The sequence below is a fragment of the Schistocerca gregaria genome, chromosome 1, assembly GCF_023897955.1.
Source record: "Schistocerca gregaria isolate iqSchGreg1 chromosome 1, iqSchGreg1.2, whole genome shotgun sequence".
NCBI classification, from domain to species: domain Eukaryota; kingdom Metazoa; phylum Arthropoda; class Insecta; order Orthoptera; family Acrididae; genus Schistocerca; species Schistocerca gregaria.
Genome location: NC_064920.1, coordinates 580,302,056 through 580,328,801, shown reverse-complemented (window position 1 = coordinate 580,328,801; position 26,746 = coordinate 580,302,056). Strand labels below are relative to the sequence as shown.

The 26,746-nt window shown below is 38.3% G+C and overlaps 1 protein-coding gene across 4 annotated transcripts in view; it reads right to left on the bottom strand.

Moving 5' to 3' along the window:
• LOC126356979 (helicase domino-like) overlaps positions 1-26,746 on the bottom strand; it is a 379,868-nt gene that overhangs the window by 74,002 nt on the left and 279,120 nt on the right. For 2 of the 4 annotated variants that reach the window (XM_050007413.1, XM_050007415.1), the window contains 3 exons: positions 23,047-23,203; positions 16,427-16,641; positions 5,346-5,537 (listed from right to left, as the gene is read on the bottom strand). In XM_050007413.1, the coding sequence (XP_049863370.1) occupies positions 5,346-5,537; positions 16,427-16,641; positions 23,047-23,203 (564 nt within the window). The remainder of the gene's footprint in view (positions 1-5,345; positions 5,538-16,426; positions 16,642-23,046; positions 23,204-26,746) is intronic. The other 2 variants (XM_050007414.1, XM_050007416.1) reach the window with 1 other exon arrangement.

Genomic DNA, 26,746 nt, shown 5'->3' with positions numbered 1-26,746 from the left:
CACACAAGCAAGCACACCTCATGTACACACGACCGCCAATTCCAGCATCTTGGGCAGAGAGGCTGGAGTTGGCGTTGTGTGTTCTTACTTGTGTGTGTGTGTGTGTGTGTGTGTGTGTGTGTGTGTGTGTGTGTGTGACTGATAAATGCTGTGGCCAAAAGCTTTATGTAAGGGTCTTTTAATTATGCCTGTCTCCAACCTTGTGTGTCTTCTTCACGGTAAGTAACAATCTGTCATTTCTTACATTGTTGAACTTCCTACTTGGAGTTTTCATTGTTTGATTTTGCCCGTTACCTATTTGATTGAATTTTGTATCCATATTAGCATTTAATTGAGTAAATATGCACATCAAATTCTCCATATATGGTTCAACTGCTAACTGATTTTCCATTTGAGCCATCTTTGGTCCAAAACCATTAACTAATAATTTTAGATACCGTATATACACCTCAAAGGCATAGCCAAAGGGAGAGGAGTAGGGGCGTCCTAACCCTGACAATGAAATTATACATGACCTAGGTGTCGTTTAGTAAAATTGAAATATATATTGATTTTTGATCATACGATGAAAAAGGTATACATGCTATTGAAGACAACAAGGTCACCGATAGATTTCAACTATCGGAATATTGATAGAACTATCAGCTATCGTGCATCCCTTCTTTAGCCGAGACCAAATACTGTACATTATTAGCCTTACTTGAGCGCATTTCTTACTTTCAGTTGTATTTGCCTTTACTGCTTTAGTGCTGTGTGCCATTATGAAATCTTCTCATTTTGGATACATTTGGAACACGAAGGAAGAGAAAATTGTTTAATGTTATCAATAGACTCGTTATTTGGGGACTGGTAGAACTTTAGGGCTATAATTTTTCATTATTACATAAGACTGTGGAACGGTAAACATAATTGCAAATAGCATTATATTAAAATCGGTGCATAAACAATTAACTTTGATTTGTCTGTGACACCCAAAAATCACAGTGATCAACACAAATATCACCCAAAAGGTGGTGGTTGCATTTTTTTAAAAAAATTGCTTAAAATTCCATAATTAGTAGCCCAAATAGAAAAATATTGCCACTGGTTACACAGGCTGGGGGGGGGTTGTGGAAAAGGTACATGACAGCACTTTCTGCAGTAAGTTTTAAATGTCCCCCCCCCCCCCCCTCCTCCCCATATTTCACCCAAAATCTATTTATGCTACTAGAATAACTGAAGCCAAGAATGGCATGCACAATTTAACCTAAAGTATGTTCATGCAATATGAAATGATCGGAAATGCACAATTAAATAAAAAAAAACATAAAACATCAGAATTCCTTCTTTTATTTGTGATGCATTTGAATTTATTTTCAAACACTGTACAACAATAAGTTTTCCCAAATTGTCCACCACAAGGGTAGCTCTGTGGAGGCACTGAGCTAACAATCTCTGGGTTCAGAAAGTATCCATCTGCCGGCAACCTTGATATTGGATTTCTGTGGTTTCCCATTTTCAGTTTAGGTAGATGCCTGGGCTAGTCTCTTATTGTAAGAAATGAGGAAATTGGGGAAAATGTTAAGTTGAATGGCTACAGATCCTCTGCATTTTCTCCACAAAAAATTGTTCTAGTAAACACAAAAATAACAGATCTGTTTATTCCAACAGCCCTGTCATTTAATAATCCTAGTGTCCCGAAAAATTCATGCTTGTTCATCCTAGTCACTTCCTTAGCTCAATTCCAGTTGAAAGAAGAGTGTAAATTGATCTTGAAAAGAGATTAGTGGATGACTTCTTTTTAACAGTTTGCCATAATACAGAACTCCTAAGTAATGAGATTATAATTATATCTGCTTGATGAAAACAATGAGATTATTGTCAGGTTTTTCGTCCTTTATAGAAATTCCGTATTTTATGGAGCAGAAATGAGAAAATGTGTTATTATGCAGATCATCATAATATTATGCACTAAAGTTAGAAAAAGGTGATTCATATGTAGGATTAAAGTGTAAAATATGTCATTAAGTACAAAAAATAAAAATACCCAATATGCATGAATTTACTTCTTTTAAGGTCAAAATATGCACTAGAAAACTCTGAGCCTGCCAGTGACATGGCACAAATGGTACTGATTTGTTTAAAATGATTGAAAGTTTATACGACCTGCACGGGCAACTGCACCCATTAGCAAACCACGTCCAGGATTCAAGGAAGTGATAGTGAACTTTGTATTAGAAGACTGAGCTGTGTTTTGATAGCAAAGAGGCAATATATTATATTAGAATTAGAATTTATTTGGCAATAGAGTGAGGTTATCATATTGTCAGTGTATTTCTTACTGTTGAGAGTATATATTATGCTTTTTTGAGAAAAGTTTTTCTTGCTTAATTTTATAGAACTAATATTACTTGTATGAAGGCCTTCCAAATCGAATTATGTACAAAAAATTAAAAATAAATAAATAAATGTGTCTGTAGAATAAACGAAAAATATGAGCCCTTTTAAAGGCATCTTTAACAAATCAGAGGTGTCCCCCCATAACAGAATCCTGGCTACATCCTTGCACGCTTAACTAAATATAAAATATATTATTCAAAAATTATTTATCACTTAAATATGGCAACTGCTATTCCTTTGTGCAATAAATCGGAAACAATTAATGATTTTCATGGATTGTTACAGTACTGTATGTGACACACTATAAGCACTCACAATAAAGTCTGCTACTTCTCACTGTAAAACATTGGGCTACCCACTGGATAATTTAATATTGTCAGTGGTCATTGCTGCTGTCATGTATGCCTATTCTTTGGTGGTGGTGTGATGGACTGCTGCTATATCGTCTGTCAGCATCTCACTGTAGAGGTGTGCCATTACTTCCACATTTTGCTATACTCCCACTGGTGAAGAGGTGGGCTACTGCTACTGCTCGACTGGTTTCTTGTTACGACCGCTCACTGCTGAGGTACAACTCTTGATAAATGTTGTCAATCATTGCTGCTATAATTCCATTTTATAGCTGTGATCATACAAATTCATAATAGTCAGTTTTGTTTGATCTTAGTCATCCTGAATACTGCAGTTACAATATGTGTTGTTGTGACAATAATTGTCTCAGAAATTTCTCAGTTGTATCATGTAAATTAATCTTGAATAAACTCTTCTTGATAGGTCGTATCAATGGTTTGCTTTTTTGCCTGGCAACAAATTATATTCTTCTGGTCAACTCTGACTCAAATGTTCATACAAGTAATTCATCTTACTCCACAATGTACAGTTGTTGTAAGCCTAACTCATAATGTTACAGTTGCTAACACTACAACACTATCACTGGCATCAACGCACCCACACAATATTTGTGAGTTCATGTCTTTTACTTTTAATCACTTGCTATGTTGTTGCTAAATTTTGTTATTACTATAAGTTTAATTACTAATGTGGTTGCCTCTTGGTTATCTGCTTGGTGGCAACCGTGACAGGATAGTAATTACAATAATTTACTCAAAATTTGCCATGATTACTCAATTATAGAGTCAGCAGATATGAAGGGTACAAAGAAGCAAATTAATAATTTGGGAGATCGTAACAGACCTGCCCCATAATAGGATATAATTGAGAGATCATTGCTAGTTAGTAGGCAGTAAAGTTTAAGTTACATTACCAGGGTTAGTCAGAGAATTGGACCAATTATTGCTGTGTTGTGTTTGGATTTTTTTGTTGAGATGTTCCTGGGGCATTGTGCGGTGGAGAAAGGCTGTCTTGTGATGAAACCAATTCATTGCAAGTAGCCACAGAGTCTACACTGCTGTGCATCACACCATGGAGACCCTCCATGATGAAGTTCCATGACAGTGGTCAAGGATGATCTGAGAGTGTAAAATGAAGTAAAGGAGCATTCTGCCGATAACCTTGGAACAGTTCAGTCATGCTTATATTACTAACTAGTTGTAATTAGAGCTGGAAATTCCCATCTGCTTGTATCTGACAAATAAAATCAAGTAATATTTCAGAACAGTTGTAAATTTCTTATTTGTAAAAAGCAATTTTCTTGAATTAGTGAATCCTTAGAATCTGTCAAGTTCATGCATTACAGATGTATCAGGCATCTCTTCTAAGAGGTGTTGGGCACATGTTGTCTGGTGTTCAGCAAATATTTAAAATTTCATTTTCACAATATGTAGATTGCAACAGTCCAAACATCACATTTCATCAGTGTCAGAAAATGTTTGTTAGTTTATTTCTTGTTACAAAGAATTTTTAAGTGAAATTTATTTGTCTTTTCAATAAAGCAGGCACAAATTAGTCTATCATAATCGGTTTAACAATATCTACTACTAGGGGCACTGGAAAGCAAAAACCAGTGTTCCAGCAGCAACAGGGCAATGCTGCTGCATGACAGTGGAATACAAACAGCATGGAGTCGTATGGACCAATATCCGGCTGGGACACATCGAGCATACGGAACTAAAACACTACGCCATTTTAAAGAACCATGTTACAGTGATGCTGTATCAGGCTCTATTATCAATTCACCTCCATGGCTCTAACACACACTGAGAGATCAAATGAAGGTGACATTTCCTACAAATGAAGGTGTAACACACTTTAAGACCTCTTCTTAGTGACAGAGGAGATCTTAATACCTATTACTGGCCAAATTTGTGTGACAAATTTAGGGCTGAGTTGCCCTGTATGAAGAAGACTTGTGAAAGATTAGTCAATGTTTGTTTGGTACATACTCTGTACTCAACGTTTCCCATCTCGAATGCCAGTACAGGCCGCACTGCCTGTCTGCTACCGCACTACTCAGTAGCACTGGTTATTCTTTATATTTAGCTATCCTTGGTAATATTTTACATATCATTATATTGAATTTCACACTAGACTATTTTGAGATTGGTCTACTGAATGGACATATAAAATTTTAATCTGAAATCATTTTGTCTGTAATAAGAAACACACTGATGCCTGTCGACATCGGGCATCGCACAAAACACATGATGAGGAATGTTCATTTGGGATGACTTCATCAGCATACTGCAAATACCTGCTGAAATACTAGAGAAAACAAAGTATAGCAAATTGTGCAATTCATCAGCAGGTGAAACTTCAAGAACACAGTTTCATCAAGTTATGGATAGCCTTAATTAAAACTTTTAATTATATCCATTGTTATAGAATTATTAATTTACAAGTTTATGAGTAATTGATGTAGTAAGATAGTATCAGTTTTTTTTTTAGATTTTACATTTATTTGTAATGTTAAATTATAGAATCTTTCAAAAATTATCCCATTCCTAAACTGCGTTGTTCAGGCAACAAAAAGTTGGATGTTGAAAATAAAAACACATCAGAATGCCAACCTGTGCCAGAAAGTGTGCAGGTGTCAGATTGCCCTGTGTGGACACTTGGACTTGTTGTGCCTTCTGCTGCTGTACAATAAGTTGTTGGCGTTTGAACATGGCTGCCATTTCGCTATCCGGCACAGCTCGTGTAACAGTCTGTTTCCCACTTGCTGCAACTGCAGTAGCAGCAGCGTGGTGTTTTATGAGCTGCTTTTAACATAGAAACGGTTCATATTCAAGGAATAATCATAACTGTTCTAGTAAAACAATCATATTAAGAGAAGAGGATATCTTAGGTTATTAGTGTTTTGTTCTATAACACTAAATTCTTACAATTAGCCTGGTCCAGAAACTAAATAATCTAAATACAAATAGCAAACAATAGTCATCATCAAATATTAATCACGTAATGCTTTCTTCCTAAGAATCTGCAATTAACTTTTAGATGTAAGTGTACTTGACTTTGTTGGACATACTCATTTTACTTCATTTTGCCAGATGTTAACTAAGCTAAAACAATTTGTATTTCTGTTACATCATATATCACTAAAAAAAAGTATGTATTTCTTTTACATGACATGTCACTATGAACATTTACTGATTACACCCTTTTTAGCAGTTTCCATTAATATTGCAAAAATACTCACAATTCTTGAAAACAGTACTAAAGAGAAAAGATAGTAGATAAGATATGGAAGATTCTTTCATGAAATCAGTGTCTTACCTAGTTTAATGTGAGGCAGTGTTTAATACAATCTGACATCACTCTCTCTCTGCATACAAGTAACTAGTATCAATAACAATTGGCTTAACAAAAATCCATACTGTATTATCCTTCATCATTATTGCCATAAATTATTTTATCAATGAGCCAAAACACTATGACTGAATATTGGCCATGTTTACAGATAAAAATATTGGATATAAGATTATGCAAAACACTGTTTTTCGTATAGACCAAAACATGCCCCAGCATCCTTGTGCCATTATCAGGAGTTTCCTTTATTCAAACCTGTGAAATGTGAACATGTAGTAAGTGATAACTAAAATACAAAAATGAAGCCTAAAGACACTTTTTGTTTGTTTGCCTTTACGTAGAGCACTGTAATCGGTCATAATCTGGTTTCCTTCTGCCGATGGCTCCTATACATGGAAGTCTTCTTTTGTTGCAAGTTTATCGTATAGGCTGTAGCAGAATTTCGTATTTAAAAAAAAAAAAATTGTTTATATTTTAGTTGTGTGTTTCTCGCAGAATATTAGGTGATCAGCAATGTGCTATGGGGGCTGTTATTTCTTTTACTGTATTTTTGTCTTGATTGATAAGTGTTGCGTGTTACGTTAATGTATGTCTGATCTGTTGAATTTATCTGTGGTGTTTCCTGTGTTTTAGATTTTTCTGTACTGTGTTGTCTGTCCTTTCCTCTACTTGAAGTCCCCATTTTTTTAGTGAAAGATCTTCTTTATATGTGGCTTGTTAATTCCTTTTCTATTTACATATTTGTTGGTTTGATTTCTCCATCTTATGAATATCATAACCTTTTTCTACTGCTACTTGTGTTATTTTGTTTAGCTCCTGTGTGTGTGGTTCAGTCAGATTATGGGTGTTCTGTGTAATCTATGGAGCATGACTCTGAAGCTTGTTTGGTGGTGGCAGTGGGTGATTTGATTGATTGCAAATGGTGGTGCTTACGATTGTCGGTTTTGTGAATACTGTCAAGTCGTGAATGTTGTTTGTTCTTTGAATGAATCGAGAGAATTTAATATGTTGTATGTTTCTGTTCCTAATGTGAAGGGAATTTTTGCATGTAACTGTTTATTTCATTATGTAGCTCTTAAGTGTATAGGTGATTAGTTGATAAGGCATATTGTGTCATCACCATTATGGTGCCAGTGTATAACTTTATATTTTCTTGCAATGAAAAATCCAGGATGGAATAATGATAATATTATGAAAATAAACAAAACACACACACACACACAGTGTCTGGCTGTGGGAGGTGGGTTTGTGTGAATGTGTGTGTTTTGTCTATTTCAGAAGAAAGCCTTCAGGTCGAAAGCTTCCATGTTTAGTAGTCTTTTTGCTGTATTTGTCTGCAACTCAACATCTCCACTATATGGTAAGTACCTATACTCGTATCTAGATTTTTAAGCTGTTCATGAAGGTGTTGGCTAAGAGGTCATTAATTGCTGATCCCATTGGCAGTCCTTCATGTTGTGTTGTTATGGTCTGAAGTATGGTTTGCTATTTTATCAATGTGTGCGTTTTGTATGTTGCCTTGTCGTTTTAGTCCTTGTTGATGATGTTGATTGTTCCGTCTATTGAAATGCATGTGTACACTGATGTGGCATCGGATGATATAAGGCTTTCTGTGTTCTTGATTGTATTAAAATGTTTGGGTTTTCCAGGTTCTTATTGTTTTCAAAAATGTATATTTTCTTTGGGAATGTGTGTGTATGTTCTGAAGTTAATGGTTGATATTAATGGAATATTTTTTTTGTGTTCATATAGCACGGAATTTGGAATGCATGCTTTTGGATCTTTCAGTGTAATTGTTTTTATCTGGCCATCATCAATATGTTTTTGATGTTTTTCAGTCTTTCGTGAATGCTCTTCGGTTAAGTTGCTGTTGGGTGACTAGTCAACTTCGTAATATTGTTGTCCTTCAGGAAATCTACTGCTTTATCTATGTATACCTTTTCATTCATGGTAAGCATTATATTGCCTTTGTAGTATGGCAGAGTGTTATTTTAGATTTTATTTTAGTTTATAGGATGTGATTTCTTTATCTACTCTATTATTGAAGATTATGGTGGATTTGTGTGTTCTAATTTTTTGTGTGATTTCTGCAACTACTAATTCTCTTGTTAAGCTCCCATTGGAATTTGGCGAGATGAGTCTTTCTTGTTCCTTCACAATGTGTTCAGGTCTCTTTCAAGTATTCTTTTTTCTTGTTTGGTGTGATTTATATTAGTTACATTGATGATCCTTTCATGGAAATTTTATGTTTCGTTGTGATGACTGTTTTCTCTGGGTGTACTTGCGCTGTTTATGATTCTAATAACATTTTTGCTGTGTTTCTCCTTTTTTCACATATTTTTTGTATGTGTACTTTTTCATTTCTGTTATATTAAGGAATGACATACACACATATAACAGCTACACAATGAAGTAAACAATTTGCATGTAAAAATTCACTTCACATTAGGAACATAAACAGATAGATGAAAGCTCATCATCTGTTTAGCAGTCTTTTTGTTGTGTTTGCTGTGACTCAACATCTATGGTGAGTGGCAATCAATCTTTTTCATAATATTTAATTATTCCATCCTGGGTTGTCCATTGTTTGATTCATGACTTCACAATATTCAGGAACCTGGCAACCACAAGCACCACCACCATTCCCACCATTCGCGATCAATCAAACCTCCGTCTGGCACACAAACAAGCAAGCTTCCGATTCATACTAAACAGATTAAACCAAACATCCATAATCCAACTGAACTAAACACAGGAGCTAAAAAGTAGTTATGATACCCACACGATAGAGAAACTAAATCAACAAATATATAAATGGAAAAGGAATTAACACACCACATATACACAAGACCTTGTACAACACAGAACAACACTAGACACAGACAATGAGCTTAAGTAAGACAACAGAGCAACAACCCACATGCAAAACAAAATGATACATACTCACTTACAATAATAAAATCGTTCACAGAATAGGTAATATTTTAAAGAAACAGTGACTTCAAGTACAATTCAAAACAGGCAACACAACACAGAAAAATCTAAAACACAGGAAACAGCCACATACAAATTTGACATAGCAGGCACATGTGAACTTACATGCAACACTTGTCAGTCAGTGTACATGGAACAAACATGCAGAATCTTTAAAACAAGATATTCAGAACACTTCCCAGGTCGAAAAAGTAACAGCTCTCGTAGCACAATTGCTGACCATCTAAACATCTACACTATTCTGTGCAGATGCACATAGTTTACAAGACACACACACACACACACACACACACACACACACACACACACACACACACACACACACACAAAATTCAAATTTGGCAGTAAAAGTATTTCAAAATTACATTGTGTTAACTCACCAAGCAAATTCACATTAACATCATTTAGTTTCAGATGACAAGCTATTAGTACCTGATAATGTGCACAGTACTGCATAATCCTACAATGTAAAATTAAGGTAATGACAATAAACAGACTGTCTTTAGGCTTAATTTTTGTAGATTCATTATCACTTAAATCATGTTCGCATTTCAAAGATTTGAATAAAGAAAACCCACTGATGATGCCACAAATGTGCTGAAACATGGCAGTGTTTTGCTTAAAGGTTGTCCAGTCCCATTAATGTGACCATCTGCCTGACTAACAAGTTTTGGAACTGCAGGTTGCAGCAAGAAGTGCAGGAAGAGAGTCAATGAGGTTCTGGAAGGCACAGAGAGAGATGTGGAGCTGTGCCGACTCCAGTGCTATGGTCAGCCATGCTTCTTGGCTGAGGAACCATGGCATGAACAGCCTGATTGAGGTGTTCCCACAGCTTAAATCGGGGAGTTTCATTGCAGAGGAGTATGGTAAATTCACCCTGGCGCTCTTCAAACCATGCACATACACTGAGATCCATGTGACATGTTGCATTTTCCTACTGGTAGATAAAATTGTGCTGAGGAAAACCAAGCTGCTTGTAGAAGTGAACATGGCCCCCAAGATAGACATACTTGTGTCAATCAACTGTGGTTTCCAGAATTATGAGATAGAATTAAGAGATCACTCAGGCAATACCTTTCAGCCTGATCCTTCTGAAGATTGTTACAGAGTGTTTGCTTTCAAACATTTCGTGCTGTACACCCCAAAAGGCCATCTGTCCTTAGAGCATAAAATGTGATTCTTCTGAAATGGCCACCTGTCCCACTCAGTGGATTTCTAGCTGTGATACTGACATGCAAACTCCGGCCTCAGTTACCGATGAACAGCAGTCGGCACGGGTGCACGGACTAGGTGGCTACTATGGAGGCTCAAATGCAGCAACATTTGCTGAACAGTCATTGAGGAGAAACTCTTGGTAGTCTCTCAGTCCATATGGACAGTCAGTTGCTCAACAGTTGCACGTCTCCTCACTCCGCAGCCATTGCTCCCCAGTGTCATCTAAGGCCTGTGGTGCACCACCATTGCTCGACATTTTTGGATAGTGCCATTGTGTCGTGCACGGAATACTTTAATCGTGGCGGCATGCAAATGGGTTCCAAACATAGCCGTTTTGGAAATGTTCCCACCCTTTTTGTTAACAACAACGGTTGCACTGTTTTCCGCGTCTCTCTGATACGGTTTATATACCCTCAATTGCTAGTGCTGCCACCTGCCGCCTGTGAGTGTTTATAGCCCACTAATGTTGAATATAGACATCACATTAATGCGACTGCCCACCATCAGCTCCCCAGGTGCTCGATGCTTCGCTGCTGACGGCAATTTTGTCATCCGCCTGAATTACTGTCTGTGTGAAACGATCAGAATTGTGCTACAAATGTTTGAGATTCGTGATAGTGAACTCACACTGATGTCCTGGTCAACAAATCTGCCTGATCTGAACCTGATGGAACACATCTGGGATGCTTACAGGTGCCAGATCTCTGCTTGTAAACCACCTGCTTGTAATTTTGGGGAAAGCTAGCAGGAATGAACTACGATATCCAGGAGGTTTGGAGCATGATCCTCTTCCGTTTCTTGACTTATGTCGATGAGTTACTATGATTATTAAAAGACTCTCTGGAAACAGTAATATTTGCTAATTACACAAGTATGCTCATAAAAGGCCAACAGCTGAGTCTCTGACCAAGAGAGATAGTTCAACTATTAATCTTGTCCAATTCCAAACTAATAACAATGATTTATAGGCCCCAGAAAAATATGGCATCACTCATGTGCTACAGGAATCTCCTCTGAGTAAAGACACAGATCAACCTGATTTGCACTTAAAGATATCTGCTATTATTTTGATCACCACAGAAAAATATTTTGCATTGTTTTATTTTATTTTATGACAACGTGTGATTAAAAATGACAAAACACTAAAAGTTTCCATTTGAATAAAGTTAGCATATCCTAAAATGCTTGTGTCCATATGTATACATCTTTGTGCTCAAAACAAACAACAATTAAACACACACACACAACACACACACACACACACACACACACACACACACACACACACACACACACACACACACACACACACACACCAATTCTAACTAACCCAGGTTTTCAAACTTATGTGTAGAAGGACATATTCAGTGGAGAAACAAGTAAAATATCACTGTTAATATCTGTGGCTGGAAGATCACTGGACTAAATGCTGATAAGCCAACCACTCTGCAACACACTCCCACCTAAAAGCTTTGGCTGGAATTCAGAGAATAAAGAATTTTTTTTAAATTTGTGCCACAGTCAGTCAGTCTGTTGTGATCTAAAATACTGGGCTGGTTCCAACTTTAAATTAAGAATGCCATCTTGGCAGAATATAAAAGCTATCCTATTGGAATGGTGGTATGTGATGATTCTTAATACACAATTACCAAAAACTATGTCATCCTCTGGAAACAATATGAAGCCATGCAGAAACACATCATGAGGACTTCATCTTGTATATGTGAATGGAATTAGATTTATCTCGGCCATACAATTAGTTTCATTGACTGCAGTTTATTGTACCTCCCTGCCACTCACCCCTCCTTTGACACGTACGTGGCTCTCCAATTCAGCTGTGAGATACAGGGGAATGGGGTATTGTGCCACATACTGCTGCCCACTGGCGTTCTTGGCTACCATACCTGCTTGATAGTTGTGCTGGATTCATATGCATTCTTCCGACAGAATGATATATGCTTCTCCTACTGTTGCAAGAGGGCAAGACAGCCCTGAATACTTTTCATCATTTTCTTTGCCATAGGGTTTAGAGGGAATTTAGTTAATTGGAGCAGATCTGAGAATTTCTTATCTAACCTGGCACCCATCTGTTTCAGTGATTTAGGATTACATAGAGCTTAGCCAAGAACACTATTAATTATCTGGGAAGCCAACACTTGACAATACATTTAATGAAGACTACGAATCAATATTTCTGCTTTGAATTGCCAGCATACACTATGATGGAATAGTGATGCTCATCTAAACTACTGCAAAAGAGAGGCAGATACAATTTGGAAAGCAATCCTGCATGCACAGGTCTGTGCATAAACCTCTGAAGGCTTCAGCATAAACTGTAAGTTGTTAGTCACTCAAATGTTGTGCAAGCCATGGCATAAATGTAGATGAATACAGATTTGTGTACATTTTGTTTATCTATCACACCATATGAAGTTGGTATCTGGTGAAAAGTACTGGCTCCTCAAGCTCAGCTCACCTATACACTTATAGTATAATCTAATTTGGCAATAACTCATAACTCAATAAAGTATTTATTAGACAATGATGAGCAATAGCAACAGTTTGAGAAGTCAATAACATGACCTCTTGCGTACTTATCTACAAGGATATTAGATTTCTTACATTTAATGTCAATTCATTCACTTTTGTTCACCTTTCTTAGTGCATTAAGCCACATTGTTGGTTACAATTCTGATTCTTAGTAACTGTCTTGGTCTTTGTAATTCTCCTTGGTCATGCAATTCACTTTGATCTTTGTGCAACTGGTTGATATCTATATTTATTTTTGTAAAAACTTTTTCTCTTTAAAATTTTTTAGTAATACATACTGATTATCGGAAAATTATGATCACTGCCCATTACAAATATAAATGCCATTTAGTGATGTTGCACACAGAACACAGTAAGAAGGTAAATAATTAGAGCAGAGGCAAATGGGGAACCATTCTAACAATGATATGGACTGCAAATAGGGAAATCCTGTTTTTCATTACACCAGGTTTGATGGTTATTTTGCGATGTGTCATCATCCAGGGGAACAGCTGCTCAAAATATGCACCAGCAGGCTGCTGGTGGCAATATTAAGTGTCATTCACCTGGGCTTACACAGAATCTGTGATAGTAATCAAAGGCACTGCGTCAGCCATCGACTATGTGACCATAATTGCGTACCACCAGTGCTGCTTCAAGCTTTGTATCTTCTCCAATGACGATGGAATCATCCAGGTGGATTACTGTTCATGTCACATGGCCAGAATCATTCTGCAGTTGTTTGAGGAGCATGCCAGTGAACGTCTTGACCACCCAATGGAACTCATATGGGGCACTATTGAGTGCCGGCTCTGCATGCACAAATCACTGGCTCGTAATTTATGAGAAGTGCATGATGCGTGGATACACATCTTGTGCCACATATCCCTGGGAAACTACCATGGGCATGTTAGATCCATGCTATTCAGAATTGTTCCTGTATTGCATTCCAAAGGTAGACTTATATACTATTAAGCAAGTGGTCATAATGTCTGACTTATCAGTATATACCAATCCACGAGAACATTAAGATCACCTACGTAATAGCTGGCGTGTCCACCCGAAGTACAGATGTCAAACAGCTGTTCCCCTGGAGGAAGACGCATTCCTGTCCTCCCACCGGAATGATGAAGAAGCTATCAGGATTTGTCAGACTGTGCAATGCTCTGCCACTGCAACAACGTCCAGTGCCGATGGCCATGTGGCCATCTCAGTTGTAGTTGCCAATGTGGTGTTAACGTTGGCACAAGCATGAGCTGCGGTGGCTCATTGTTAGGAGTGTTCAGTACACTGTGTGTTCAGATACACTTGTACTCTGCCCAGCATTAGAGTCTGATGTTAGTTCCACCACAGTTTGCCACCTGTCCTGTTTTACCAGTCTGCCAACCAAACAATGTCCAACATCTGTAAAGAGGGGTGGACGCCCAATCTCATGTACCTGGACAAAGTTTCACCTCGGTTTCGCCACATATTGAAGACACTCATCACATCACTCCTCCAACCCCTGACAAGTTGTGCAGTTCCTGAAATGCTAATGCTGCACCTCCGAGGCATCATAATTCGGCCTTGGTCAAACAGAGATAGATGACATGCCTTCCCCATTCTATATACAGACAGCACACTCACTGATACTACATGTGCATGTGTCTGACTAGCAGTCATTCCTTATCATCTGGACAGGTTGGTGGTAATAATGTTCTGGCTGATCAGTGTGTGTGGCTACAGTTTAAGATACAAAAATAACTTGCACACAAGTCCTTCATTAATATGATGCATTTTTCAAAAAAATTGCTGGTCACAGTTGGACACAATAATATGACACAAGTGACATTTCATTATGCTCTTTGTTGTAGACATCAGGACAGTTTAACAGAGTACTTCCTTACTATCTGTATTTACTGCAGCAGAGGGCTCCAAGTATCAACTCGTCTTAAATATGTTATGTGGTCAAAAGTACCTGGACACTCCCAAAAATATATGTTTTTCATATTAGGTGTACTGTGCTGCCACCTACTGTCAGGTACTCCATATCATTGACCTTGTAGTCAATGGACACCGTGAGAGAGCAATGGGGTGCTCCGCAGAACTCGAGGACATTGAATGTGCTCAGGTGATTGGGTGTCACTTGTGTCACACGTCTGTACGCGAGATTTCCACACTCCTAAACATCCGTAAGTCCACTGTTTCTGATGTGAAAGTGAAATGGAAACTTGAAGGGACACATACAGCACAAAAGCATACAAGTTTACTTCGTCTCTTGACTGACAGAGATCGCCGACAGTTGAAGAGGGTGGCATTGTGTAATAGGCAGACATCTATCCAGACCATCAACATAAATTTCAAACTGCATCAGGATCCACTGCAAGTACTATGACAGTTAGGCGGAAGGCGAGAAAACTTGGATTTCATGGTCAAACAGAAGCTATAAGCCACACATCATGCCAATAAATGCCAAACGACGCCGCCTCGCTTGCACTGGACGATTGAACAGCGGAAAAATGTTGTGGGGTGATGAATCACGGTACACAATGTGGCGATTCAATGGTAGGGTGTGGGTATGGTGAATGCACAGTGAACATCATCCGCCAACATGTGTAGTGCCAACAGTAAAATTCAGAGGTGGTGGTGTTATGGTGTGGTCATGTTTTTCATGGCAGGGCTTGCACCCCTTGTTGCTTTGCCTGGCACTATCACAGCACAGGCCTACATTGATGTTTTAAGTACCTACTTGCTTCCCACTATTGAAGAGAAAATTGGGGGATGCAATTGTATCTTTCAACACGATCAAGCACCTGTTCATAATGCACGACCTGTGGCAGAGTGATTACAAGACAATAACATCCCTGTAATGGACTGGCCTGCACAGAATCCTGACCTGAATCCTATAGAAAAACTTTGGATGTTTTGGAACGCCAACTTTGTGGAGGACCTCATCGGCCGACATTGATACCTCTCCTCAGGGCAGCACTCTGTGAAGAATGGGCTGTCATTCCATAAGAAACCTTCCTGCACCTGACTGAACGTATGCCTGAGAGAGTGGATGCTGTCATCAAGACTAAGGGTGGGCCAACACCATACTGAATTTCCACATTACCGATGGAAAGCGCCATGAACTTGTAAGTCATTTTCAGCCAGGTGTCCAGATACTTTTCATCACATAGTGTATGTGTACCAGTCTTGAGATTTATATCTGCAAACATGTCCAATTTGCTGCCAGTTACCTTTCCATAGATATGTAAAAAATGAAAATCTAGTCTATGGTGTTTTAGGAATGTAATGGTTTAAATGGATAATACTTAAGATTCAGCAGTTAACAGAAATAAGATAAAAGTTAGGCTTTAAGGTCGAGGGTTAGTGAAAAACATTCTAAATATGTTGATAGACCTTGCAATTCAGTGACACTAATAGCATTTCTGAATAACGCTGAGCTATTTAATTTAGAGGATAACGGCTGTGGATGATAATATAAATGATAGTTGACACAGTTAAATTTAGTAGGGAATTAAACTCCAATTAATCACAATGTTTTCAAGACCATAATCTACAGCAATGATGTTCATAGATTTTAACACCAAGGAACATTTCTTAGTTTGTAATGTCTCACCTGTGCTCTTTGCTGCTGTGCTTGTGAAACTTGCACTGTGGTCACACCTCCAGCAGTCATAGCTACTGACACTTTCTGCCCTGCTTGTGCCTGCAGAACTTTCAGCTGTTGGGTAGCAATTCTTTGCTGCCTCAACAGTGCCTGTTGCCTGTACAGTTGCAGCTGTGCTTGGGTTATTGTTGTTTTTGTTGTTGATCCCGTTACTGTTGGTACACCTGTTCATAAAACAATGAAAAGAAATTACTTCAAATGCATGTTTAAATGTAAGTATACTAAAATAATTAGAAACATTTGTAGAACAAACTGCTTCAGCTAGAGAAAGGCGTATCTCTCAGCACTCTTCAATTACTGCATTTAAGTTTATTTCTGATTTCTGAAATATGATCACTAAAAATTATAGTAATATTTAGTCTCACATATTAAAGGCAGTACTGCCTACATAGAAGTAGAAACAAAAATCTAAAACTGCAATTGATAACAGGAAAATCTTAAATTTAGATTGGAATATATACTGCAAGCATAGACCATGCCTAATGTTACTGTAAGGAATTCTGGCAAAGTTCAGCTTTTGACAACCAATCAATTTCATAAATGATAGTCGCACCTATGTCAATGACAAATTTTACCTGTGAAAAAGATATGTGTATCTACCAGTCAAAAACTACACAGCAACAGTTTGTGTCTTCCAAGATGAAATGCAATTGACAACAGTCATTTGTTCATGAATTACATCCACAAAAATGTCTATTCTTTTCTTCAGTCAGATACGACATATTGTGACTGCAGTATTACAGGATTGAAGAACATTTATTGTGACGTGGTGCAACGATTTATCTGACACAAGTAGTCAATGAAACCAGAAAAACAACAAAGATATGATAATGCAATTGATACTAGCAATACCAGATGCCACACAGTAGATCGAACATCAAATTACTGTCTCAGTGCCAAAATTTAATGATTTATCACCTAGTGATACATTTTGTTTCTTTGCGTAAAAGAAAAAATGCATGAACAGTAATTTTCATCATATCAAGAAGCTGTTGAAAGCTCATACCAATGTCAGAGTGCAAAGAAATATTTCCAGAACGGTCTCGAATGCAAGCAAAAGTCTACAAAATTTTACAGTCAATGCTCTGACAAACAAGAAATTAATTTCTATGAAAAACAATTTTTTTTTGTTTTTATAAAAAACTTAACAGCTACCCAACATAATTTGTGGATGGTCCTGTTCCACCTATCACTAGTTGTGTAGCTCTTCTACAGTATTAACTGTTATAGCATTTAAAGAACCAGGCTGAAGTAGATTGAACTGCCAAATCTATATTTAATGTTCTAACAGACCCGGTAAATTAGTATAAATGTCTACAACTACACTCTGCAAGTGTCCGTGAGGTGCATGGCAGAGGGTGTGTCTAATTGTTCCAGTTATTTGGGTTTCTTTACATTCCATTCACATATGATGCATGGGAAAAATGACTGAATGCCTCTCTGTGTGCAGTAATTATGCTAATCTTATCCTTGACCCCTATGTGAGTGATACATAAGGGATTTTAGTATACTCCTATAGATAACATTTAAGGCCAATTCTTGGAATTTTGTTAATATACTTTCTCAGAATAGTTAATGTCTGTCTTCTAGTTCAGTTCTTTCAGTATCTCTGTTACATTTTCCCACTCACAGATTAAATAAATTTGTGACCATTTGTGCTGTCCTCCTCTGTATACATTCAATATCCCCTGTTAATCTTATTTGGGTCCCACACACTTGAGCAATATTCTTGAACTGCTCACACAAGTGAATATAAATGCTATATAAGTAGTAGTCAGAACCATCTGATTAAATGATCCAATCAGCATGGGCCAACACATGAGGCTCTGGTGTCTAGTTGGACTGTCAGCACATTAGTGGGCATGGAGGAATACAACTTCTTTCTGTGACATATCCATCGATATTTGGTGCTACTGAAACTCCAACTTCTGCTGTCCTTTATAGGAGCTTAGAAGATGGTACCAGATAGCCTCATACATTCTCTACTGGTGAGGAGTTATGCAACACAAGTATTGAAATTCTGTGAAAACTCTCACAGGACAACGAAATACTTCTTAGAACTGCAGCTATAAGAGGAGATACATGTGACCACACTGTCGTTACCCCTCGGTTTACAGATCAGAGTGATTTCATACCATCTGCAGTGACAGTCCAGAGCTGCACATGAAGAGAGGTACGACAAATTAAACCTACTTTAATAAATTTAATACAATATTTTTGATTAAAAACTTACATTACCCACAAACTGTAATATAAAAGATCAATTCTATAAAATATACTAAGAGAACACAAAAAAAATATTTCTATTAAATAACCAAAAACCCAATTTAATATATTAAATAATCAAGATATCCTTATTTGCACAGAAAAATTTTCAGTGTAAGTGAAATACTCTCCAGATGGTGTGTAACATTTACAAAGCGAAGGATTTAAACTGACTGCAAGGCCTCAAGGCATTGTTAATACCTAAACAGAAACTAGATTTATTGCCTCAGTTCAAGTCTTTTGTGGTTCAAAGTATTGTTCTATAACATCAGTCCTACTGACTGCCATGAAAGCTATGTAGAATCAGGAGGTGATAGCTCGAGTAGACATGGGGATGTATAACTGGCAGAAGTAAAGCTGTGAGCACAGGGCGTGAGTCGTGCTTCGGTAGCTCAGATGGTGGAGCACTTGCCCGCGAATGCCAAAGGTCCTGAGTTCGAGTCTCGGTCCGGCACACAGATTTAATCTGCCAGTAAGTTTCATATCAGCGCACACTCTGCTGCAGAGTGAAAATTTCATTCTATAACAGTATAGTATTCGTGCCTAGATGGCAGGCAATGAAGCAGTTGATCCAAGCTGACCAGGAAGCAACAGGAAAAATTATATGAACAACTTGTTTAGGGTGCTTAAGTTTTTATATTATTTTTTTATTTTATCATCATTCTCGGAAGTCAACAAAGCATTATGTTAAAAATAAATTTAATGAGACCTACACCAAACTATAGAAATATTGATAGTTTTAATATCACTAATTTGTGTTCTAATATTTCTAATTAGTACTAGTACAAAGAAAGTGTCTACACTTGGGAATGGATGTCCTGGTGATGGGAGAAACAATTTCAACATAAAGGGATCACCTGGAGGGACTACCAACTGCTGCGCATGAACCGTGTCCTGGTGCACTAGTGGGGCATGATAGGAGACAGTTACGTGTGTCTGATGCACCGAGTAGGACGTCACTCTTTGCCACAGCATGTGCAGGACCCCCAGTGACATTGACAGGCTTCCTGGCAGTGAGCAGAAAAACACTGCCCCCCCCCTCCCCCCCCTCCGACGTCAGATGACAACGAATGACAATGTTGCTGCAACTTGGGGGTTGGCCACTACGTGGGAGGACCCTCTGCTGAAGAAAACACCATATCAAGCAGTAGTCGAGCTAAACACACCTGACTGACAGTGGACAGACACAGACTAGGATGAGCCCAAACTATGCAACAATGAGGTGCAAAGAGAAAATCTTCACCACAGTGATGTCAACAGGTCAAGAACAAAAAGAGACACTATCCAAAGTCTGACCAAAGAGAAGAATGAAGTACCAAGTGAGGTTTTTATCAAATAGTCCGTAGTACATCAAATAGTTCGTAGTACAGCAAAGATAGTAACCGACAATATCAAATGCGAGTACAGAACTGACTGACCATTCACTGGGAGGCCATTTTTGTACCAGATGCGAGGAAACTACCCTTTTATCATTTCAGCAAAGCCACAAATTTACTGATTGAACAAACCGACCTAAAGCACGAAATGTACACAGAAAACTTTATTCACATTATAAAGCAAGAAAATAAAACAAATTCAGGGTGTCTACATGGCAAAGAAAAAAATATTCCCGGGTTTTTCCCGGTTAAAAATACGCTCTCCTGGGCGAAAGTACCTTTTTCTGTGTTAAGTGACCGTATACTATTCCTTGGCACTGTAAAACTCGTCAATCCTTTGAATGCTTATGGTTTTATATATCGACATAGAATTTCCCGCCCCTTTAGAAAACGAAACTCAGGGTGGTGTGGGGTGGGGGGTGGGGTGGGGGGGGGGGGTGGGGGGTGGGAAAGAAGAAGAAGAAGAAGAAGTTTTGAAACACCTTTGACGTGTACCAATATGTAGGCTGCATATTTTCGTATTACGAAGGTATAAATTCGAATTCCGCCAAATACCGCTTGTTACTTTTCGAAGCATTGAAATCGAGGTTGCGATGTACTTTTGTAAGCCACTCATAACTCATGTCACTTGATCTCACCAGCTGATGATAGCATAGGACACATGATGTAGTTAGCCAATAGCAAGATCACTCTCAAGTAGCGCGAAAACACAAATAAGAAAAGTTAATAGTTTAAATTAATATACATAGCATTCACATATAATATTGGTCTCCAAGATTAATAAGCTGGAAGAGAAGCTCAGCTTCCACATATAATGTTGATCTTTTCTGCGCGTGATACACTTTAAAATACATCACACAAATGTGCCAGTAAAATTTTTTAATAATGAAGAAAATGTGTGATCTTCTGAGCTCGAAATTCTTCTAAATGGCCATCCTCAAAGAATTGATTTTTACATGAGAATCAAACGCGCTCTTATTTAAGATATTCATCGTACATTCTTGCACATAGTTCATCAAGCATAAAAGGAAACTTGCTTTTAATGTATGTAACGCTTTTCAAACCACTGTTCGCAATATTTTCCCGCTACCTGTTATAAAAGGTTCCTTTCAGCAGTTGCAAGAGAGCGCCAGATAACAGTCGTCACCGTGCAATGACGCAGGAAGGCCATTTGTTCATACGTGTAAAACATTAAAAGATCTTACATTATATCATAAAAGAAACAAGACACCAAAGGATACTTCAAGAGCATCGGAATTTCGTGAACCATACTAAAATGCATAATTCGGCTTAAAGTGCACATTCGTATGTCCAGATTTGGATGTAAATTTTCTTGGAGTACCAGTATTGTAGTATCTCAAGTTTGGTTCTTTATTATGGCATAATGTCATACGTTCACTTGAAATCGGCGAACAGTTGAAACCAGCCAACAGTGTAAAATTAAACAGTTCGTTTCAAATAACCTGACTACCTCAGCAGAAAAGATTAATAAAAGTCAAATCTCTTTAGCAAACCCACAAAGATAACTTCATAGTTCTGCAAGGCGATTAATGCTTGACTGTCAGAAAGGTGGAAATAAATTTTAATTCATTTTATATCTCCCGGCCACGAAAATCTGTTTTATCATTTAACGTGAGAGCAATAAACGAAGAGGAAACAACAAAATCACTGAACGTAAACACATGTCATGTGGACGCTCCCCACCACAACTCAGGCTACTATGTGCATCAGCCCCAGATTTACTATATTTTCGAACTGAGGCAATATTAATTAATGGCACCCAGTCACACTTCTGTAACCATAAGTGGGAGAAGGTACTACTCACACGCGACTCAACTACGCATGCTCAAGAGCTCGCCCGCAACAGCTCAAGTGAATCTAATTTAAACAGTTGTCACATCACGCTCATCGGAGGCAGTTTGTTGTTATAAAGCACTGCATAGTCTTCCTAAGGCCTTTGATACACTTTGCTGTTGGCAGACGCTGGTATGAGCACTGTATTTTGTTGTTGTATAAGGCGCATTTCCTTTGCAACTTAAGTTTATTTTAATTTTTTTTCTCTCTCTTTCATGTTTCGTTCTGCAGTGTTATTCTGCAGTAGTGGGGTACAGTAATATCTTTTGTTAAGAGTATTGGTTCTCACCACTCAAAATCACAAAAATTTAACTGAAAACTAAAATAATGAAAAATTTCCAGAATTGCAAACAATTCCCGGGTTTTTCCCGGTTTTCTCCCGGATGAAAAAAGTCCCGAGTGTTCCTGGATCTCCCGGTTGTCCCGGGTCGTACAACCCTGAAATTCTAGGCAAAAACATAGCTACAACCAAACCAAAAATAATAAATATGAACTGAATTTCCAAGCATCAATAATGGTAACTATGTAAACATGTAATATCACTGTTCACTGTCATACAAGATGTCAAGAGAAAAATAGCAAACATCAAAACTGACTAAAGTTGGCTGCCTCCAACGTACATCTAATGAGAAACTAATAATTCTAAAAGAAGACAGGACATCACAGTAACAAGTAAAGTAAAAAACCACACAAATGTATTATAACTTTTCTCATCACAGTTACAGACCATTATATTAAGACCATCACTTACTTATGTATTTACAGAGCACCTGATGATGGCAATATGCCAAAATGGGCTCATTGTGAATGATTTATAAAATAAAAACCATTTAAGGAGCAGTGTAGTCAGTTGATATTCATAGCAATCATGTCACTTGAGGACACATTTTTCACTGCGGGTCCCAACGAACAAAAATTATAGCTTACTTGTAATTACATGCAGACAATAAAAACAAATTTATTGTGGCGTAATTGGAAGTGTACACACTTACAGAGCAAAACACAAGGGGAATGGAAGTGTACCACAATACAGCTGTACAATTTGCATGTATTCTAAAACTGTTGTCTGCAAACCTTTGGCAACAACAGCTGTTGCAGATGAGGTGGCTGCAGAAGAGGACTGTGCTACAAGGCGTTGAGTTGCAGCTTGCACCTGAGCAGGCGTGAGGCCAGCTACTGACACAATGGGTGTGGAGCTGGTTACGGTACGCACCTGGCCGGATGCACCATCCTGAAATCCCCACATTCTTCATATACATTCAGATATAAAAAGTTTGATTACTAATGGGTTGAACACTGATGCACATTAAAGCAGGTTTGGCATTAAACAAAACAAAATATAACAAAGATTCCAAGACTTACCAAGCGGGAAAGCGCCGGCAGACAGGCACATGAACAAAACACACAACCACACACACAGAATTACGAGCTTTCGCAACTGGCAGTTGCTTCGTCAGGAAAGAGGGAAGGAGAGGGAAAAATGAAAGGATGTGGGTTTTAAGGGAGAGGGTAAGGAGTCATTCCAATCCCGGGAGCGGAAAGACTTCCCTTAGGGGAAAAAAAGGACAGGTGTACACTCGCGCGCACACACACATATCCATCCGCACATACACAGACACAAGCAGACATATTTAAAGGCAAAGAGTAAGGGCAGAGATGTCAGTCGAGGCGGAAGTACAGAGGCAAAGAAGTTGTTGAAAGACAGGTGAGGTATGAGCGGCGGCAACTTGAAATTAGCGGAGGTTGAGGCCTGGCGGATATCGAGAAGAGAGGATATACTGAAGGGCGAGTTCCCATCTCCGGAGTTCGGATAGGTTGGTGTTGGTGGGAAGTATCCAGATAACTCGGACGGTGTAACACTGTGCCAAGATGTGCTGGCCGTGCATCAAGGCATGTTTAGCCACAGGGTGATCCTCATTACCAACAAACACTGTCTGCCTGTGTCCATTCATGCGAATGGACAGTTTGTTGCTGGTCATTCCCACATAGAAAGCATCACAGTGCAGGCAGGTCAGTTGGTAAATCACGTGGGTGCTTTCACATGTGGCTCTCCCTTTGATCGTGTACACCTTCCGGGTTACAGGACTGGAGTAGGTGGTGGTGGGAGGGTGCATAGGACAGGTTTTACACCGGGGGCGGTTGCAAGGGTAGGAGCCAGAGGGTAGGGGAGGTGGTTTGGGGATTTCATAGGGATGAACCAAGAGGTTACGAAGGTTAGGTGGACGGCGGAAAGACACTCTTGGTGGAGTGGGGAGGATTTCATGAAGGATGGATCTCATTTCGGGGCAGGATTTTAGGAAGTCGTATCCCTGCTGGAGAGCCACATTCAAGATCTGATCCAGTCCCGGGAAGTATTCTGTTACAAGTGGGGCACTTTTGGGGTTCTTCTGTGAGTGGTTCTGGGTTTGAGGGGATGAGGAAGTGGCTCTCCTTCCCTCTTTCCTGACGAAGCAACTGCCAGTTGCGAAAGCTCGTAATTCTGTGTGTGTGTTTGTGTGTTTTGTTCATGTGCCTGTCTGCCGGCGCTTTCCCGCTTGGTAAGTCTTGGAATCTTTGTTTTTAATATATTTTTCCCATGTGGAAGTTTCTTTCTGTTTTATATATATATATATATTATATATATAAAATAAACACTAAATAAAACATGTATAAGTAATTAATGGATTGCATATCACCAACAAAATTAAACTGTTTGGGGATATGTTACTGCATATTAGTGCTTTGCATCAACTGTCTTTGGTTAAACTCCCACATACTACCCCTTTTTCCATTCCTTAATTTTGGTACGCAATCTAAGTCAGTATGTTCCTGGATGTGTGAATTGCATGCTTGAGTGTAAGGGGAGGGGGGGAAGAAAACAAAATCTGAAAACTAGGCACCTATCTCTCTACCCTATGTATTCTGATGACACTTTTCCTCTGAAACATGTGCTTTTCCCCTACGTACAAGTATGTAATGTGCAGTCATATTTTGTGCCAGTCAGTTATGATGTTGGTGCAGAGATGTACTGATGAAGATAAACAAGAGCATGATAGTTCACAGTAGTTGACTAGGTTAAAAATATCACAGAACCCAAAAAAAATATAAATTCTTTGAATTTTAGTACATGATACATATATATTGTGCAAAGCTGACAAGATATTGATTGTACCAAATGAATAAATCAAAGTTAGTCAATCACTTTTATTGTTGAAGTTCTTTATAAAGTGCTTAATGCCTGTTTTATGCCAAAACCACCAAAACCACATATGAGCAAAAACTTTTATTTAACAGCGAGTTTAATTTTTTGTGTTCTTCTAATGGCTAGCCTTGGTAGTTTAGGATGAAAAGCAAGAGGAAGTGCAACAAGTGTGTAATTTGTAATGCCACATTTGAGATTTTGGTACTCTGTTAAGAGACCTTTATGAGGTATTTGCAGAGAAGAGGTCTGGTTGGAAACACATGTGATGAAGACAAAATGCTATCACAAAACGACCTATGTGTTGTGGCTGTAGATTTCGATCTACAAACCACACTGAACAATTCAGAGGGCGGGTTTGTAGCCAAATATTCTGAGAAAACATGATGTACGTGATATGACCACATACAATTGGAAAACTGAGGCAACATTTGTTATTTGTGGAAAGACACAGAAAGTAAAAGAGGATCAACTGCAATTGCCACATGGGAGAGGCACCTTGGAAATAACATATTGTGTACCTATCAGTTAGGACAAATGGCCATAGACAAAGCGTGTATACTGGCAACATCCAATATCCTGTTAAAGAGCATACTTTATAACATGCAATCAAGATCTCAGTGTCTGTTTCACCACTCGTGTCATTTGAATTCTTCCCCTGGACACCAGTTACTCAGAACTACAAAGATGGGAACTGGAGTTACAACGTGTCCTTGGTTCTCACCACCCACCTGGGATTAATGTATGTTAATTTCTTTGGCATCAGGATTTCTTCTCAGTAGTATTTTTCCCCGCCCCCACTTTTACCACACACAATGCACTTAGCTTTCTGCTTTTATTAACTCCTGCATGACGTGTCGGTAATCTCTGTCTTGCTTGTTACCCTATCTTCCACCTGCACAAGGTTTTCAAATCACATCCAGTGCACCCCAACAATCAGTCTTTCCTTCTCATCCATTTTGGTAAGTCTCCCCAGATCCAGTGTTCTGGAAGACTTTTCCAAACTCTCTCAATTTTCTAAACCCTTCTGCTATAACAATGAACCACTGGCTCTAAAAACTTCTTTCAGTGTTTTATAAGACAGAATTTAAAATTGCCTTTAGTGAAGCAACCTCAAAAAGAAAAGTGATGATCTTCATCAAATGTTTCTGTTCCCAAGGCATATGCAAAAAACTTCCGAAAGCAGTAGCAAAACATGGATACATCATGAATATTATCAATCTTTGTTGAGTGATAAAACTGTGCATGACATATTGCTTAAACTAAATACCGAATGAGACTCTGATGCAGATTAAAGGTTTCTGTGATTTAAATTGTTTGTTTACAGTTTTACTGTTGATAACAATCTTCAGTTTGTAGCTTTTATTGTTTATTTTGAAGCAATAGCATCTGATATGTCTGATGCCAATTCCAATTTTGTGTTTGATTTACTTTTAGTGCACACGAGAAAATTAAGTATGCCTTCATTATTCCAGATCAATGAATATGCATCATCCTCCTTCAATGGGAGGGAGGCACAGTTGTGAGTCTTATATCCCAACATTTGTAATTATGGTAACAATAGATCAGATGCAAATCAATTTCTTAAATTGGTGT